This window comes from Echeneis naucrates, chromosome 8 (genome assembly GCF_900963305.1).
Source record: "Echeneis naucrates chromosome 8, fEcheNa1.1, whole genome shotgun sequence".
Taxonomy (NCBI): Eukaryota; Metazoa; Chordata; class Actinopteri; order Carangiformes; family Echeneidae; genus Echeneis; species Echeneis naucrates.
In genome coordinates, this window is record NC_042518.1 from 19,295,977 (window position 1) to 19,314,259 (window position 18,283).

An 18,283-nucleotide genomic window follows, 5' to 3' on the forward strand; every position below is an offset into this window, starting at 1 on the left:
GGTCTACAGTTTGACCTTTGAAAAATGGGAAGATTACACTTTTTGAGAAAAATATCAAAACTATATGAGGCGTCAACGCTGTTTTCACAGCACCATCTGCTCTTTAAAAATGTTTAAAGATTATTATAATGTGCATGTATTATACTGTATGTGAAAAAAATAAACATACTGCTTTAGAGAATGTGTTTTTATAGACATTTTTATAGGCAGACTTTTTATATTGACACAAAAATTTAACCAATCTCCTTAAATTTCTTCAGGAGGAAAAGCTGAGAGCATTTTTATCAGGGGGTAAAGGCCAACATGGGGAGAAGATGAACTCTAGGAGGCTCATCTCAGTTTAAGATAAGGAGTTCTTTCTTCTTCTCTTTCTCCACTATGCACTGGTGCAGGTATACAATGATTTTAGTCTTTTTGGAGCACAAAACTACAAACCACCACTGTTTTAATCACAACAGGTTATTTCAAAGAGATGCTGAATAACATAATGTGCTGCGACATTACTATGACAGAAACTATGACAGAAAAAGAAATGTGCATGCCTGTGTGTGCATGACAGAGAGAGAGGATTCCTGAACAAAGGGCTAAAAGAAAAGTTTTAAGCTTCGGGCTGGAGGAGGGACAGGAAAACGACAGGGGAAAATGGGAAGGGGAGGAACACAGAGAGGGGCGGGCAACAATACACACATCTGGAAATAGTTGAGAGAGGTGGGGGGAGTTCTGTTAACAAAACTGAACAAAACAAAGGCTAAAATTACTTGAAGTAGGATTTAGATTCCAGGAATTTATCACAAGGTAACCCGTGGACAGAGACAACGCGCCAGTGAGGACTAACAAAGCAGAAAAAATTTTTAAAAAGTGGTTGAAAGGCACAGCTGGTCTACTGACCAGTCTAAAGAGGATCTGGGGAGGAAAGGAAATATAAAACCGAACCTACGGGCTGAATAATCCAGAAGTTACAAAAGGGGGCCAGACAAAGTTGAGATCTGAAAGGCCAGAACTCGTCCTCAGGTAAAGTTGAGCTGTAACTATATACTGCGAATCTCAGGAGCAGAAAACTCAAACTGTGTATGATGGTTTTTGATCTACAGCAGTGGTTCTCAACCTTTTTTGAACAAACGCCCCCCTGAGCTACCATGATGGTCTTAACCCCCCCCCCAAAAAAAAAAAAAAAAAAAAAAAAAAAAAAGTGTGTGTGTGTGTGTGTGTGTGTGTGAGAGAGAGAGAGAGCATGAATTTTGATTTGAACATCGCCTCCAAAATATGTTCTTGACACAGAGACACACACAGAGTATAATGGTAAACAACATGGAAATGTTACTTTAGTTGTAATGGGACCCTGAGCTCTTCAGGTGATTTTCTGGAAAGAACTGTGAGGTGGAATTTAAGTCAAATTGATGTTTCTACTGAGAGAATGGCCACACAGCCTTTAAGGGTTTTTGAATTTAACGTTTATATCACTTCAAAGTATCACAACATTTGAAAATAACTCCAGGTGTAGGTATTAAGCAACTTGGAAGAAAAACACCACCACAGTAGAATTTGTTGAAAGTTTGTGTCATAGGTGTTTGTAGATGCCAACAACATCATGCACACTTCACGTGAACAACGGTGAATTAACCAATGAAAAGACGAAACGGAACCACTAGTGGTTGGAACGAGTGGTAGTGGGTTTTCAAGGGGTTTTGCTGCTGCTGTGGTTTGTTTACAGGCGTTACTATGGCGGCCGCTCCTGCTCATCTTGTCCAATTATGACAGATGCAGAGAGAAGAGGAGATTTTAGCTGGTCATGGAAGCAGCAGACATGGGCTTTTGGTCTCAGAGAGCTTTCCTACTAACATGCCTACTATGTCAGTAAAATTTATTGAAACACATAAAGTCGATTTGCACTAAAAAAAAACAAAACCCTGGGAAACCATGGAAGTTTAAAATGCAGAGTTCAAATTAACTTTGTAAAAGCCAAGTTGTGGTGCCCCCCATTTGAGCCTGAGCGCCCCCCTCTCAGCCTTGACGTTCCCAGCGCCCCCCCCCCCCCCAAGGGTTCAGAACGCTAATCCTAGAGGCATTGAGAATATGTTGTATGTGTTGTATATGTGCAGCATCCACAGATGTCAGACAAAGTTATCATTGCTAACTAACATCAGCGCCATACAGGGCAAAAGGCTGGTCTCTTTGAGTGGCATGTATGTCACCTGTATGTCAGGTATGTCACTTGAAGTAGCAATATTAGTGTTTTAAAGAAAGGTTGTTGACTAGTAGCTAATAGTCCAGTCTCAGCAGATCCATTCCAGCACATATTCTTCCCTTCTATATCTGTTGAGCTTGGTGTTGTTGTTCTACTCCTTATGAACTCTCACACTCCTTGCCTGTTCTTTGTCACATCTGCATTGATAACAGTAAGTAACTTTTCCTTACAAAAGTCAAGGTGTTTAGGGGATCTCTTTCCATGTACCTAAGCAGGGCTGTCCATTAACATTGTAGGTGGCAGGTGTGCAAAATTAAAGGGCTACCCTCTCATCATCACCTATAGGAAAATTAAGTTTTAAAATAACAATTTTTACAAGTAATTATTTACAAGTAGTTTTTACATCAACCATGTTTAGATTTACCATGAGAACCAGAAACAACACAAAAATCAACACCACACTGAAAAATTATCAAAATAGAAATAGAATAAATCAATCAATCTGCCTTCCAAAATGCAATAAAGGCCTATGTCCAGGTACAAATTTAACTGGCACAGGTCAGACTACCTACATGTGGGCTGAGCTCAGTACTCAACTATTGACCTAGGAGATGAAACAAAAAACTTCCACGGGTGCCAGTGGCATAGTGAGCGCAGCACACGTCCAATAAACAGGTGGCTACAAGTTACTTGATGTCACTGGTTAACACATGACATTCATAGTGGGAAATATCATGTCTATTTAGCAAATTTCCTGACAATCTTCAAGCTGTCCTTCAAGAAAGTTCACAGCCACATTTACATAGTTCACTTTGTATTGGACTAGTGTACAGTATTAACAGTTTCAGCTGTCAGTCTCTCTATTCAATTACTGTGGGCTGAGTAGATTGTCTCTGCACCAGTTCTGATATACATCCTGGTTTTCCACTGCAAGATCTAAGCTCAGTGGTATAATTTGGTCTACCAAGGAGGGGAGGGAGTTTCCTTCCTGTAAGCAGTTTGACTTCCTGTGTCGATGTGAGGACCACTCAGTCAGTGACAAATCTGAGTCACACACACTCATGTTTCAGAACAGTGCTGACATTATATAACTTGTATTGGAAACAACTAATGTATAAGATTACACCTGGATTTTAATAAGCAATACAGCACAACACATAATGACGCATCACATATTCAAAAATTAGACTGTAATAATCCTAAATTCAGATGAGCAACCACTTCCCAATGTGACTTAATAAAAGGTTGTGGGCCCTGCTCCAGGCATTGAAACAAGGGACATTTTTCCCGTAAATACACTGACTGCCTGAATTTGGTCCTGTGTTGCATAGGAGTTTCTGTGTTAATTCTTCAAAGTGGCGTGACATTGAAACGTTCCAGTTAAACCGAATCAGTTGAAATCAGTTGACTACAAAATCTATTGGATTATGGATTTGCCAACCCATTTAAGAATAATGATTAAATACTGATGAAATTGTCAACTTATGAGTGGATAGAGGTGAGTTAAAAAATAAATAAATTTTCAGGTGTTCATGCAAATTTTTGTTGTTGTTGTCTCTTTCTTCTGCAATTCATCCTTACAGTTAAACACCACAAAGTGTATCAACTTTTTATGAGGTTGATTTTTGATCTGTATTCAGTGAAACAACCTTGTGAGGCAGGGAAGAGTGCTACACCACAGTGAATATAGGGGGGAAAGAAGGACAGACAAGACGCAGGAGGATGGACAGGGGAAAGGAAGCAGGTGGTGCTGGTTGGAAGTAGTGGTGTGAAAGATGCTGTTCTTTTCATGCCATCTCACTCAATATTATGAGAGTCAAGATAGGTGAAGGTGCCCCAAAAGAGAAGCCATGTCAAAGACAGGGTACAGAGTGTTAGATTGAAAGAAAAGCTCAGCCCATTTTTGGCGGGATTAATCAATTCTTCATAATGTGACACACAAAAGTCTGGGGTTAAGACCCCCCACAGACCTGCCACCCAGCATGTTGGAGCACAAGAGGCACCAAACGCAGAGAGCCACCTCAGCCACATGGCATGCTGCAGCCCGAAGAGATCCAGGGAGGTAACTGCCTGCACCACTGAACCTCCCGAGCAAGCGCACATAGGATCAGGACACAAGCTATTCAAACTTAAGGGTGTCCATCAGTGCCCCTGGTACCAGGACACCCTCGATTGCAGGTCAATGATTGACTTTGTAATTGTGACAGCTGAACTGGGATCATATGTTTTGGAAGTCCAGGTGAAGAGAGGAACTGATCACCACCAAGTGGTGTAGTGGATCAGGTGGCTTGGAATGATGCGAGACAGACCTGACAGGCCCAAACAAATAGTGAGGGTCTGCTGGAAACATCCAGACCAGGATTCTGTCAGGTTAGTCTTCAACTTTCCATCTGGCAAAGCTTTTGGGGTTGGTGGGAACATGGAATCTTTATGTGCCATTTTCTGGGTATGCCCCAAGTGGAGGAGTTCAACTAGCTCTCGGTCTTGTTCATAAGTGAAGGGAAAATGGAGCAGGAGCAGTGTAGGAGCAGGTGTACCATGTCATGTGAAGTTGGTCACATGACCATTGAGTGTCTCTTCATGCTCCCCCACACACATACACACACACTATATCCTAAAGACAAGTGAAACCAGTGCTGAATATTTCATTCTAACAGTTTTAATTCTTCTGTTGCAGGATGTCAGTGTCTCGGAAATGTCTCTGCTGCGTCAAATACTTGATGTTTGTTTTCAATCTCATCTTCTGGGTCAGTATTGATTCCAGTATTTACCTGTAACACACATCATCACAGACAGAGCCTGTGATTAACACTACCTTGTGACTCCTGAACAGCTTGGAGGATGTGGCCTGTTTGGTGTTGGAGTCTGGTTGTCCTTCAACCAGGCAGAATTCTCTTCTCTTCCTCTGTCCTTTCCGTCCCTCTCAGCTGCCAATCTGCTGTTTGTGGCTGGTGGCATCACCATGGTGACGGGCTTCCTGGGCTGTCTTGGTGCTCTGAAGGAACAGCGCTGCCTGTTATTCATGGTGAGAAGCTAAGCATTTTAATCTATCAGTAATATGCAGTGCAGTAGAGGTGGTCAGACAGGAAGTGGAATTGCTGAGGTTGATGTTGAGATGAAAATCTACAGATTCTATCTCTGTCTTGCAGTTCTTTGTGATCCTCCTGCTCCTGGTCCTGACTGAGATCACCTTGGGGTTGGTCATTCACATCTTTCACGATAAGGTGAGCTTGTCATTCGCAAGGTTTAGGTTCAGGGCTTATTATTTTTCATATAATGCAAACTCCACGCAAATAAGCCCTATGCTGGGAATCAAATCTACAACCTACCCAAGTCATTTCTTCAGAAGCAGGTCTTTACCAAGAAACTGAGAATAAATAGGCAGAGGTACAGAATTCCAGAAAGAAAAACTCTGAAAAATGGGATCAGAAAACAGGGTCTCATATGGGAGGTCACCTGGGAGAAATGCTGGAATTCTTATTGGATACGACAAGATGATCTGGCAAAGAGGGAAAGGGGTATGCAGCATACACCAGGGAGAGGGGTATACAGAGACACAGGTGAAACGCATTAGGACAGGAAAAGGCTTGACAAGAAGACAGGGGTAAGACGCAGATTTCAAAATAAAACAGGAAGTGACTAAACTAGAATGACACCTCAATGCAGTGCTTCTCAAATAGTGGGGCAATGTCTATAAAATTATAACAATTTTATAAACAAATGACACTAGCAGTGGAGAGTGTGTGTGTGGGGGGGCACGAAATATTTTCTTCTTCCTAGGGGCGGTGTAAAAGAAAATAATGGAGAAGCATAATTATCATTGTTATATAATGCCATTCTAGTTACATATCCAAGCTCACCTGTTTCACCTAGTTTATGCTTTGACTTGCACCTGTATATAATGAACACGTTTTATTTTCCCTTTTTTTTTTTTAAGTCAGTCCACAGTAAAGAACATTCCTTCTAGATTGAGATTTGATAAGAGGCAACACTATATTCAAACCAAGGCACAACAAGTTCATGCAAGCATCATTGCCGTACAATCCAGTAAATAAAGAATGAAGGAACAGAGTTATGCAGAGGTACTGATTCTCCAGGTTCATTCAATGGATGAAGGAGATCATTTGTTTTTATTACTGTTTTTGTATAAATTGACCCCACACTTTTGGAAATAGGGTTAGGGTTAAGACATTTTTCCAGATACAGGTTGGTAAATGATTAAGAAAATCGCAGCAAGAATATTCTAATTTTCTTTAGTGAGGGGGAATGATTAACTGATGCACAGAATTAAATGAGAACCTAACCCTAATAGCAATTAGTTCAGTTCATTCACTTAGCATTTAGCAACTACTCAATACAACCCCAGATTAGATCTCTGTCACTCAGTTAATACCTCAGGCACCGGTTATAATGTTGTTGCAACTCCAACCAACAAAATAAAACAGAATAAAAAGGAAAAGAGACCATAAAGTCCAAAAAAGTCTCAAGATTCCAAAAGTCAGTCACAAGGAGATTGGATGGGTAAGGTGTGGATATGAGGAGAGTGAGAGAGGGGCATGAGTAGGACTGTGGCTGGGATCTGGCCACACCAGTAGGAACAGTGTCTCTGGTTTCCTGGGTTCTTCTAGCTCACCATCAAAGGATACCCAGTACAAGGAAACATGGCCTGCATAAACACAGGCTCCTTAAAAAACATGTTTCTAATGTAATTAAAAAATGACTGAAATTAACATTCACTAAATCACACCAATTCAATCTCAATAAATTCAATACATTCAAGAAGTCATTTGACCTGGGTCATCAAATATAAGTGCACATTACTCAAAATAAACAGAATTATTTACCATTACATCATTTATCCATTCATATAAGAAACAAACACACCCGTACCGGGAGTAATAATACAACAATAAATAAACATATTTCAAGTGTCACATATATCATCAGATGGGCTAACATATCATAAAACAATAGCGAGAGTTCACACAATCAGAGCAGGGATGAGTTGTAATTGCAGCAGGCTAAAAACATATCTGCGTAACCTAAATGGGACTTGATTAAGTCTAGAGGGGATAGGACAGATGTGACCAATTTTCTAAGAAAAAGAATAATATCGTCAGCATAAAGGGCTATTCGATGGTCAGTTTCTCCTATCTTTATACCTCTAATCAAGTTATGCTCTCTCACAGTGATGGCAAATGGCTTGATTGTGATTATGAATAGTAGGAGGGACAGAGGACAACCTTATCTACAGCCTCTATTGAGCTTAATCAATTTTGAAATGTTATTGTTGGTAATAATTTTTCCATGGGAATCATTATATAAAAGTTTAACCCACTTACAGACTTACAAAACCCCTCCCCCAGGCCAAAACATCCAATAATTTCAAATAAGTAAGTCCATTCCGCCTTGTCGAAAGTCTTCCCAGCATCTAATGCTAAGAAGGCTGTACCTGATGCCCCCCTCTGGTCATGCAAAATGTTCAAGACCCTTTTCACATTGTGAAAACCCTGTGATCTTCCATTATTAGACCTGATAATATAGGCTCCAATCTTTTAGTCAAAACTTTACAAAGTACCTTCAGGTCTGAATTCAGAAGACTAACTGGTCTCCTATTTTCACACTTATTGCTAGGTTCACCGGCCTTCAGGAACAGGGTAATCAGGGCACCCCTCAAGCAAGGAGGGAGTATCCCCGTTTGAAGAGATTCTGAAAACATTTTGAGGAGGGGTGTTCTAAGTTTTGATTCAAAGTTTTTTTTTTTATAAATTTCGAGGGGTAGACTATCTGGACCTGCTGTTTTTCCAGAATTCATACATCTTATTGCTACCAAGATCTTTTCCAATGTCAAGTTTGCCCCTAGCAATGACCTTTCGCATTCTTCTATTTGGGGGAAATTAAGTTTGTTTAAGAATGAAAATGAGCTATGATCTGTTAGCCTGTTTACTGCAGAGCTATAGAGTCTTTCATAAAAGTCTCTGAATTTATTATTTATGGCAACAGGGTCTGCAATGGGTTCCCCCTTATCATTTTTAAGAATGGTGATAGACCTTTCAATTTGGTATTGTTTTATAGATAGATAGATAGATAGATAGATAGATAGATAGATAGATACTTTATTTATCCCAGGCTGGGAAATTGCAGTGTAACAGCAGCATTACACACAGGGAATAAAATATATAAAATATATGCAGTAAGAATAAAAAAAATATATACAGTAAAGTAAAGTGCACAGTGACTGTGAGTAATGACCAGAGCTATTTAGCTGTTATTATACAGTGTGATGGCATGTGGCAGGAAAGATTTCCTGTATCTGTTTCTTCGACAACGGAGCTGTAGCAGCCTGTGGGAGAAGTTGCTCCGCTGTCGGTCCACTGTGTAATGGAGAGGGTGCTGCTCATTAACCACAATGGATAACAGTTTGTTCAGTATCCTCCTCTCAAAGGAGTCTCAAAGGAGTCCAGTCTTAAACCAAGTACAGAGCCAGCCTTCTTGACGATCTTGTCAAGTCTGTTGGTGTCGCTGGCTCTGATGCAGCTGCCCCAACATGCAACAGCAAAGAAGATGGTGCTGGCAACAACAGACTGGTAGAAGATCTCCAACATCTTTGCCGCACACGTTGAAGAATCTCAGCTTCCTCAGGAAGTAGAGTCTGCTCATCCCCTTCTTGTACACAGACTCGGTGTTAGATTTCCAGTCCAGTCGATCATCACTCTCAGGTATCTGTAGTCCTCTACCTCCTCCACCACCTCCCCCCTGATCCATAGTGGCTGTGAAAGTGTCTTCTTCCTCCTGAAGTCGATCACCATCTCTCTGGTCTTGTTGATGTTCAGCCTCAAGTGATTCTGTTCAGACCACTCTACAAAGTTGTCTATTAGTGTCCTGTACTCCCCCTCCTCTCCCTCTCTTATACACCCGACAACAGTTGAGTCATCAGAGAACTTCTGCAGGTGACATGACTCAGAGTTGTACTTAAAGTCAGTGGTGTATAAGGTGAAGAGGAAGGGAGAAAGCACAGTCCCCTGTGGAGCTCCTGTATCACTGACCACCACATCAGACAGCACACTGCCCAGACGGACAAACTGTGACCGGCCTGTCAAGTAGTCTGTAATCCAGGAGATCACTGCGTCGTCAACACCCATCACCCACAGCTTCTCACCCAGTAGCAGAGGCTGAATGGTGTTGAAAGCACTGGAGAAATCAAAGACTGTGATCCTCACAGTGCCTCCCTCACCATCCAGATGCAAATGGGCTAGTTGCAGCAGGTAAATGACAGCGTCGTCAACTCCTAAATGGGGCTGATAGGATTACGCCAAGATAGGATTTTCTCCGGTTTTTCCCCTTGGTCAAAGATGCATTGGTTAAGTTTGAATTGGTTAGCAATAGCTTTGGATGCTGTAATGTCATTGTAAATGTAAATGTAATTTAGAACAGGGGTTGCTGAAATAAATATCCTTTCAATTTCTTGTCAATAGAAATTAAAATGTTGGTGCAATTGTGCTGCAAATTGTACAGCCAGAAGTGGAAGCAAAAACTGAGCATAGCAAAGTTACTTAACTTTTTGCACTGAAAAAAGGAATGTTTTTGGTAACAATACCTGACTTCACCTGTTCTGTTTACATTAGCACCAGCGCTGTTATGCTAGTCAACTGACTAGTTTGTCAACATGGTACAGTTATTCAACCTGCCTTTCCTCCTCTTGAATGCATTGTATAAAGTCCCTTACAACTGTTGACAAAAGTGCGGGTGTTGCCCTTGTATGGTAGCAGTAACTTTGCAGGGTACCATATTCCGTTTCTTATCCCCATATTATGGAGCTTCTTTGTCACAGAGTCGAAGGCCTTGTGTTTCTTGTGCATCCCGGCTGCCAGATAGGGGTAAAACTGTACTGCTCTGTCCTTGTGGAGTATCTCCTTTTTGTTTCGGAGCGCCTTCAGAACCAGCATCTTTTCTCTGTTGTTCAAGAAAATCAAAATTAATGTTCTTGGGGGTTGCAGCTTGGTCTTTTCTCGGTCTGACTCAATGAGTTCTCTCAATGATTACAGTGCTGGATTAGCTCTACAAAGATTAATTGGATAACTGAGTCTCCTTCCTTTTCTCATTCTATTTTAGCTGGACTCTAAAGCACAAGGTGAATTAAAAGAGGGTATGAAGATTTATGAGTCAGAACCTGCATTGAAGAAATCCTGGGACAACGTTCAGAAAATGGTGAGTGTAGCTTGCGTTGAGTGACTCCAAGACATATGACTGTCAGGTTAGTGTTAGGGTTAGTGGCTCTACCTTCAAATCATCAGTAACTTTCAAACACAGGGCTACAATTAGTCCCAGATAGTTACTCCACAACTTCTGAACTACATATAACTATGTTTGATTGTTCAGTATGTTTTAACTGGTAGGTTCTTTGAACTTTTCAGTTGCCTGTTGCCTGTTTTCAGTTTTGACTTGTCGGTATAGCTAATGGTTATGGCTAATGGCTAATTGTTCAACTCTTTCCCTTCCCAGTTTAAATGCTGTGGAGTCACTAACAAAACAGACTGGTATGACGTGCTGAATGGTACACTACCATCATCCTGTTGTTCTGTTGGGAAGGACCAGTGTGTTGATGGGTGGAGCGAGGTTTGTGGCTGTCTTTATGAATCTCTTAGTGTGTCTAGTCTCATGACACAAAAGGCTAAATCTGAGTTATTGTTTATAATAATAATAATAATAATAATAATAATAACACATTCAGATAATTAAAAAACTGTAAATGTATACCTATATAGAAACATTTATAAACTTTCCTCAACAGTCAAGCATGGCAGATGAATTGTAATGGCGCATGTATGGCTCCCAATGGAACTGGTTTTCTTTTATTAGTTGATGATGTTACTGCTGACAAAAACAGTAAGATGAATTCTGAAGTGTTTCGGGGAATAATATCTGCTTGTATTCAGCCAAATTCTTCAGAACTCAGTGGGTGGCTATGCACTGCAAATGGACAGTGTATGTTTTGAGTTGGAATGTTCTGTAATTCAGTCACCTGAGCTGAATCCAATAGAGCATGCATTTCACTTGCTGAAAATGGCTGCAATGAAGGCCTGACAGGGAATCACAAGGGACGAAACCAAGCATCTGGTGATGTGTATGGGTTCAAGACTTCAGACTCTCATTGATTGCACAGGATTTGCAATTGAACTGCTCCCTGGTGCCCGTTTGCCTGCAAGCCATCTGTACAACCTGTTATGCCTAGAGAGGGAGGCCATGGAAAAATACCTCCATGATTTCCTGTCTGCTGGTTTGAGCCGTCCCTCTTCTTTTCCTGTCAGAGCTGGTTTCCTTTTTGTTAAGAGAAAGGATCACACTTTACACCCCTGTATTGATTTCTGTGGCCTTACTGCTTTTTAACCCCTCCACCAAGCTACATTGTTCACCAAACTAGACCTCCACAATGCATGTAATCTCATCCGAATCAGAGAAGGGGACAAGTGGAAAGCGGCCTTCAACACACCTCTTGGCCAATTCGAGTACTCTGTCATGTCTTTCGGCCTTACCAATGCCCTGGCTGCATTTCATGTACTAATGATGTTCTTCAGGACATGCTGAACCATTTTTTTTTTGTATATTTGGATGACATCCTAATTTTTTCCTGCAACATGGAGGAGCATGTCCAGCATGTCAGGTTAGTGCTAAGCTGGTTACTGAAAAACAAGTTATATGTGAAAGCCGAGAAATATGTCTTCTGTGAGTTATCTGGGCTTTCGGGCCAGTTAATCCAGAAAAAGTTCAGGCAGTAGCAGTTCAGACAGCGGCCATCACGCAGAAGCAGTTACAATGTTTTCTGGGATTCACTAACTTCTAATGAAGCTTTATCCACCACTACAGCAAAGTAGCAGCTCCTCCACTGCCTCTCTTTTCCAGTGGACTCCTGCGGCTGATGCAGCCTTCCAGGCCTTGAAACAGTTTTTCACCTCTGCCCCTGTGTTGGTTCATCCTGACCACGCCCAGCAGTTTATTGTGGAAGCCGAGTCCTCTGACTTGGGGGTGGGGGCTGTCTTGTCACAGTGGTCTCAGGACAATAAGCTGCATTCCTGTGCCTTTTTCTCTCTGCGTCTTTCCCCCACAGAGCGCAACTATGATTTTGGAAACAGAGAACTATTAGCAGTGGTTCCAGCATTGGAGGAATGGAGGTATTGGCTTGAGGGAGCTGAACAACCACTTGCTGTATGGACTGATCACAACAATCTCTCCTACCTTCGCTCTGCTAAACGATTAAATACCTGACAGGCCCAGTGGACCTTGTTTCTAGGGCAATTTAACTTCACTTTCACCTTCCAACCGGCTCCTGTAATGCTAAACCTGATTCCCTCTCCTGCCAGGCCACTCCAGAGAGACACGAACCAGAGGTCATTCTACCTTCTTCTTTTGTGGTTGCTATAGCTAAATGGGAGATAAAAACCCTGGTTTGGGAGGCACAGCACTCTGACCTGGACCCAGGTAATGGTCTCACTAACCATCTATTTGTTCCCGGCTCTGTTAGGTCTCAAGTGTTGCAGTGGGTATATTCGTTGGGTGCCATCCCAGTTTCTGCCGCTCCCTCACCTTCATCAAGCAACGTCTTTTGTGGCCTTCCATGTCCCACGACACCCAAGCTGCCTGCACCAGCTGTGCCTGCAGTAAGGCCTCTCACCAACCCCTTGCTTGCCTGTTATGCCCTTTCCCTGTGCGCAGTTTTCCATGGCTCCACATTGCAGTGGATTTAGTCACAGGCCTTCCGCCATGTGAAAGTAACACCAACTATTGTTGATTGCTTCCTTAAGACTGAGCACTTCAGCAAGTTGCCCTCAGCTACTAAGACAACACATCTGCTGGTCTTTCATGTATTCAAACTGACATACCTCAGGATTGTGTTGGACAGGGGCCCTCAGTTTACATCTCAGGTTTGGACACCACCCTCAGACTATTGGGTGAACAGAATGGGCTAATCAAAACCTGGAGGCAGCCCTACGCTGTGTCACAGCTCGCCATCCTTCCTCCTGATGCACCCAGTTACCCTGGATTGAGTATGTCCATTGTTCTCTCACCTTCTTGGCAACAGGGATGTCCCCATTTAAGGCTTCTCTAGGATATTAACCCCCCATTTCCATTTGTTCGGGCCAACCTTTGACAGTGTCATCGGGTCTGGAGGGAGGTTTGGTCAGCTCTCGTCCATTCTGCTGCCTGAAATAAACACCTCACTGACCATCATCGAACTCCTGCCCCTGCCTACCAACTCGGACAGAAGGTGTGGCTCCTCAGCTGGTTCTCGTTATCATCATCAGCCTGCAGTACAAAGCCTTGTCTAGTCTGATCTCCTGGTGTCGAATCTGCCTGTCCTTGATCACTTCTCCTTGGCTCTGCCCTAGTAATGTGACCTTCAATGGATCCTATGCCTGCCACTTCGAGTTCTGGTCTCCAGCCTCACTACCACCTCAAAGCCTCAACACATCTGGACTCTAGCATTCACTGCAGTTTTGTTCAACAGCCACTTGCCCTTGCCCATCCCCCTCCCTTTTCCCCTGAAGACCTTCTTTTCACATTAAAGAACATTGAAACCTCCCTTCATGGGATCTGTCTGCTTCTGGGTCCTATTGTCTCAAACCTTCACAATGTGTTCACTTTTCAGAACATCAAAAATATCTGTCATCAGTAGGGGCAAAAGTTATTCCCTGGAAAGTGCAAAATAATCTGCAATGCCACTGCAGGCAGTGAGGACGTCAATTGTCAATGAGACAGCCAGTGGAGTGCGAGGTATTCACTGCCTGCGAGAATGTCCTGCTAATTTCAATGTTCTATATAGTCTCAGCACAGGGAAGTGAAGCAAAAAAAGAAGAATAGAAGGAAATGTTTGTCAAATTCTTCATGTGTTAACTGAGACTGGACTGAATTCAGACTCGGTCTGAGAGAATTAGCAGTCTAGTCTCAACTGATCAGCAAGTGTTGAACCCACAGGCCACAGCTTTTCTTTAATTTCTTTTATTTTCGACCACAGTTTAAAGAGCCTTCTCAGTTATTATTATTATTGGTCTTACTGACTTTTGTGTAGTCTAAGTGCAGTGAAATTCAAATCACCTGTCCACCAGATAAAACTAATGATTAGAAGGTCAAAATGGACAGCTATAAATGGGGGGCTGGAGGGGTTGTCTGGGGGATCATTTTACTCCTCACTGCCTATTTCTTAAAATTTATTTATCACTCTAATTTACTTGAAAGCCATCATTCCTATTGCTCATCTTTAGACTAATGGCATCCAACAGCTTTACTATAACATTGTTCCTTTCACTTGTCTCTACAACTCCTTTTTTCCTCCCCCTGTATCCTTATTCTTCACAACCTGTCTTTTTTTGTCCTCTGCAGCCGTGCTATCAGAAAGCCAGGCAGTGGCTGCTCGCTAACATCCCCTCAGTCCTGGTGTTTGGAGTCTGTATTGGTGTTGTTCAGGTATTTATTTGTCAATTATTTGATCATTTTTCTAAATAATAATGATACAATCTGACCATATTTTGCCTCTTTGGTTCATAAATCCACAAACTTCGCAGCTTGTGACTAAAACTTGCCTACCTCTCTCTAATCAGATCTTGGCGCTGGTGTTCTCCATGCTTATGTACTGTCAGATTTTGTGTGCTGAGAAGCACCTGGACTGACTAGCAAGCTCATATCACCAGTCTTTGATGGCAGTCAGTCCACTTAGCACTAACTCATCTAGGATCTAAGTCCGGGACAAGATTCTCTGTCAGATCCTTTAGATCTGACCAAAACCATTAGTGGATGCTGGCGATTTGGAAAAATCTAGAAGTGACAGATGATCCATCATCTCTGCTCCTGCAGAATAGCTTGAAGCAAGTTATTTTCTATAAATATGCAAGAATATGCTATTTCAGGCCTGTTGAATTACAACACACTGTATAGTCTGTTAGTCAATACAATTGATATGTTCACTGTTCAGAATTCACTGATTTCATCAATCATCCAGGAGTCAGAGACCCAACGAGGAATGCTTCACTTGCTGATTTAGTTTTTGTGTAGAGGAGGGAAAGCCTTTACCTATCAGGTTTTATGTAGCATTTGTTCAATTTATTCATGATATCCATAAATTCTGGTGTCTTCTATGATAGGAGAGCATTTGAAACATGACAGGTTGAGAGAAGTTACAGCTGTACTAAGAGTGTTTGATATGCACATAAGTCCATACCGTTTATTCACCTGTAACTGTTTTATTGAATATACAGGTGCATCTCAATTAAATCATCATATCATCAAAAAGTTGATTTATTTCAGTAATTCAATTTAAATGTGAAACTACTTTATAGATTTGTCACATACAAACTGATATATTTCAAGGGTTTACTTCTTTTATTTTTTAAGATTATGACTTAAAGCAAATGAAAACCTAAATGTGTCTCAGTATCTCAAAGAATTTGACAATTTAACACAAAAAAAGAAAGGATTGAACACAGAAATCTTGGACTATTGGACTACTGAAAAGTAATAACGTGTACAGAACTTAATTCTTCGTCAGGCTACTTTTGCATGAATTACTGCAGCAGGGTGACAAGGCATGGAGGCAATCAGTCTGCAGCACTGTTTAGGTATTGAAGGGTCTATTTTCTTGCATCCTTCACTTCACAATACCCCAGAGAGAATCCATGGGGTATTAGGTCAGGCAAATTTGCTGGCCCATCATCGTAAGGGACACCAGTGCAAAATTGCCATGTCCTGCTGGAAAATGAAATCAACATTTCCATAAAGCTGGTTAGCATATGGAAGCATGAAATGCCCTCAAGCTTGCTGATTGATGGCTGTACTGATGCTGGACCTGATAAAAACACAGTGGACCAACACCAGCAGATTTCATGGCTCCCCAAACCACAACCGACTCTGGAATATAACTGGACCTCAAGCAACTTGAATTCTGTGCCTCTCCTCTCCTCCTCCAGACTGTAAGACCCTGATTTCCCAAGAAATGCAAAATGTACTTTCTTTGAAAAGAAGACTGCTGAGGAATGGGCCTCATTTTACATGATCTCAAGACTGCAGTTATCCCTGTTGCCTGTACACCCAATTCTACCACATTTTTTTCTTCCATTAAACTTTCCATTAATGTGCTTGGACGCAACACTAGATGACCAGCCAGCTTCTTTTGGATCTAGTCAGGGCAGCTGGGTGACTGTCCGAAACAAGAGACATAATCATAGGCAGCAGCCCCCGGTTCACCACCCACAGGTTCTCCCCACTCAGTGACACATCTGCTGAAAGGCCGACTCTAGTGATTGGTGACTCTTTTCTGAGAAATGTGAAGTTAGCAACGCCAGTGGCCATAGTTAAGGAGATCCCGGGGGCCAGAGCAGACAACATCCAGTCTTACCTGAAACTGCTGGCTAAGGATAAGCCTAAATATGGTAAAATTGTTATTCACGTCAACAGACGTGACTTTGCCAGTCGGAGGTCAAAAAGATTAATGTGGAATCGGTATATAAGTTTACTAAAACAACGTCAGATGCTGTAGATTCCTCCGGTCCCCTCCTCAATCAGACCAGTGATGACATGTACAGCCGCTTGGCGTCATTCAACCGCTGGCTGTCAAGGTGGTCTCATGAAAACAATGTTGGCTACATAGATATCTGGAAGACTCTCTGGGGAAGACCTGGTCTGATTAGGAGAGATGGTGTCCATCCCACTGTGGGTAGTGCCACTCTCATATCTAGGAATATGGGTGAGTTTAGAAAGCTAGAAAGCTAAAACCCTGACAACCCTGAGTCAAGACCAGGAGACAGAGATGCAGTTTAATACGTTCCTCTGCGCCTCAGCCAGAGTGGTTCCCTGCAGAGAATAGAATAGAGTCTCTGCCTATGTCTAGATCTATATAAATTGTGTCTGTCCCCCGACCAAATTACTACACCTAAACTAAATGGATGAGGGTGCTGAGTTCCCAAAGTTCCCAAAGTGAACTCGCGCATTCGTTTGATGAAGGATGCAGGAGACATCCAAATCAATTTAATATATTTTATTTGAACACAAACAGTAAAATATACTATAAAAAAGAGATCATTTACAGAGCTCTGGACCAGACTATGTTTCCCTGACCAGCAGACAACTCCAGCATCGGTTCACGAAGTCTGATGCTCTATTTTTCCCTGGTCCAGCTTTTGTTATGGTTGCAGAAAGGAAATGAGGTATGTGGGTGTGACTTCTTTGGGTTGCACACTTCCTCCTCATATTATCTGGCTCCATTCCTGTAATCAGCCCCTAGTGGCTGTTGTAGGTCCCTGTTTTCTGTGCATGAGAAAGGAGAACAGACACAAACCACAACCCCAGTGTATCTCCTTCATTCAGTAATAAAAAGGCCATGATTGTATACACTATATATAAATATTTAATATAAAAACATGTAAGAGGTATAAAATCAGATATTAAAACAATATGTGATTCATTAGGTTAAAACAGCATGATTATCAACCGTACAAAAAATAACATAGGGTCATCCCAACAAGGGTTAGGGTTAGGTTTTCTTTCATTACTAAACGCAATTGGCTTTTCCCAGCATGTGAATAAAACCATGCTATAGTCGCATTATCTAAACCAGTGGTTCACAACCTTTTTTGAACAAATGCCCCCCTGAGCTACCATGATGCTCTTAATGTCCCCCCGCCAAAAAAAAAAAAAAAAATGTGTGTGTGTGTGTGTGACGTGGAACTTGGTAAGAATAACACCACCACAGCAGAATTTGTTGAAAATTTCTTTCATAGGTATTTGTAGATGCCAACAACATCATGCACACTTCACACGAACAACGGTGAATTAACCAATGAAAAGATGAACCACTTGTGCATCAATTAATGTGTCATTAATTAATGTAATTTTCTGAGGACGGACAAGACGGCCTGGCAACAAGAAAAAAATAATAAAATAACTAATTTAAAAGAAGAGAACAAAGTCTGTTCGCACTTTTACTTTTTAGTGGGAGCCCTGCGCTTGGTGAGCCGTTGCCAGCTTCTTCAGGTCCGCACACTTCGACACGAGTTTTAGCCTGAGCGCGCCAGAGCTCACCAGGTTCAGACGATTCCGATATTTTTTCTGCAT

General features: G+C 41.8%; 1 protein-coding gene across 8 annotated transcripts; it reads left to right on the forward strand.

Moving 5' to 3' along the window:
* The first annotated feature begins 695 nt into the window (after positions 1 to 695).
* Positions 696 to 16,319, forward strand: tspan4b (tetraspanin 4b). Of its 8 annotated transcripts, XR_003841019.1 has the most exons (11): positions 696 to 1,011; positions 4,863 to 4,932; positions 5,019 to 5,210; positions 5,335 to 5,409; positions 10,298 to 10,393; positions 10,688 to 10,801; positions 12,705 to 12,840; positions 13,083 to 13,227; positions 13,335 to 13,448; positions 13,570 to 13,954; positions 14,561 to 14,644. XR_003841019.1 is itself a non-coding variant. In XM_029508498.1 (9 exons), the coding sequence occupies exons 2-8, from the start codon at positions 4,864 to 4,866 to the stop codon at positions 14,596 to 14,598; spliced, it is 702 nt and encodes a 233-aa protein (XP_029364358.1). In that variant the 5' UTR covers positions 696 to 1,011; position 4,863; the 3' UTR covers positions 14,599 to 14,644; positions 14,779 to 16,319. The 8 variants fall into 8 exon arrangements, 3 of the variants coding, with proteins under 3 accessions (XP_029364358.1, XP_029364357.1, XP_029364359.1); XR_003841018.1 differs by having other exon boundaries at positions 13,335 to 13,954; XR_003841016.1 differs by having other exon boundaries at positions 12,705 to 13,448.
* Positions 16,320 to 18,283: the final 1,964 nt, after the last annotated feature.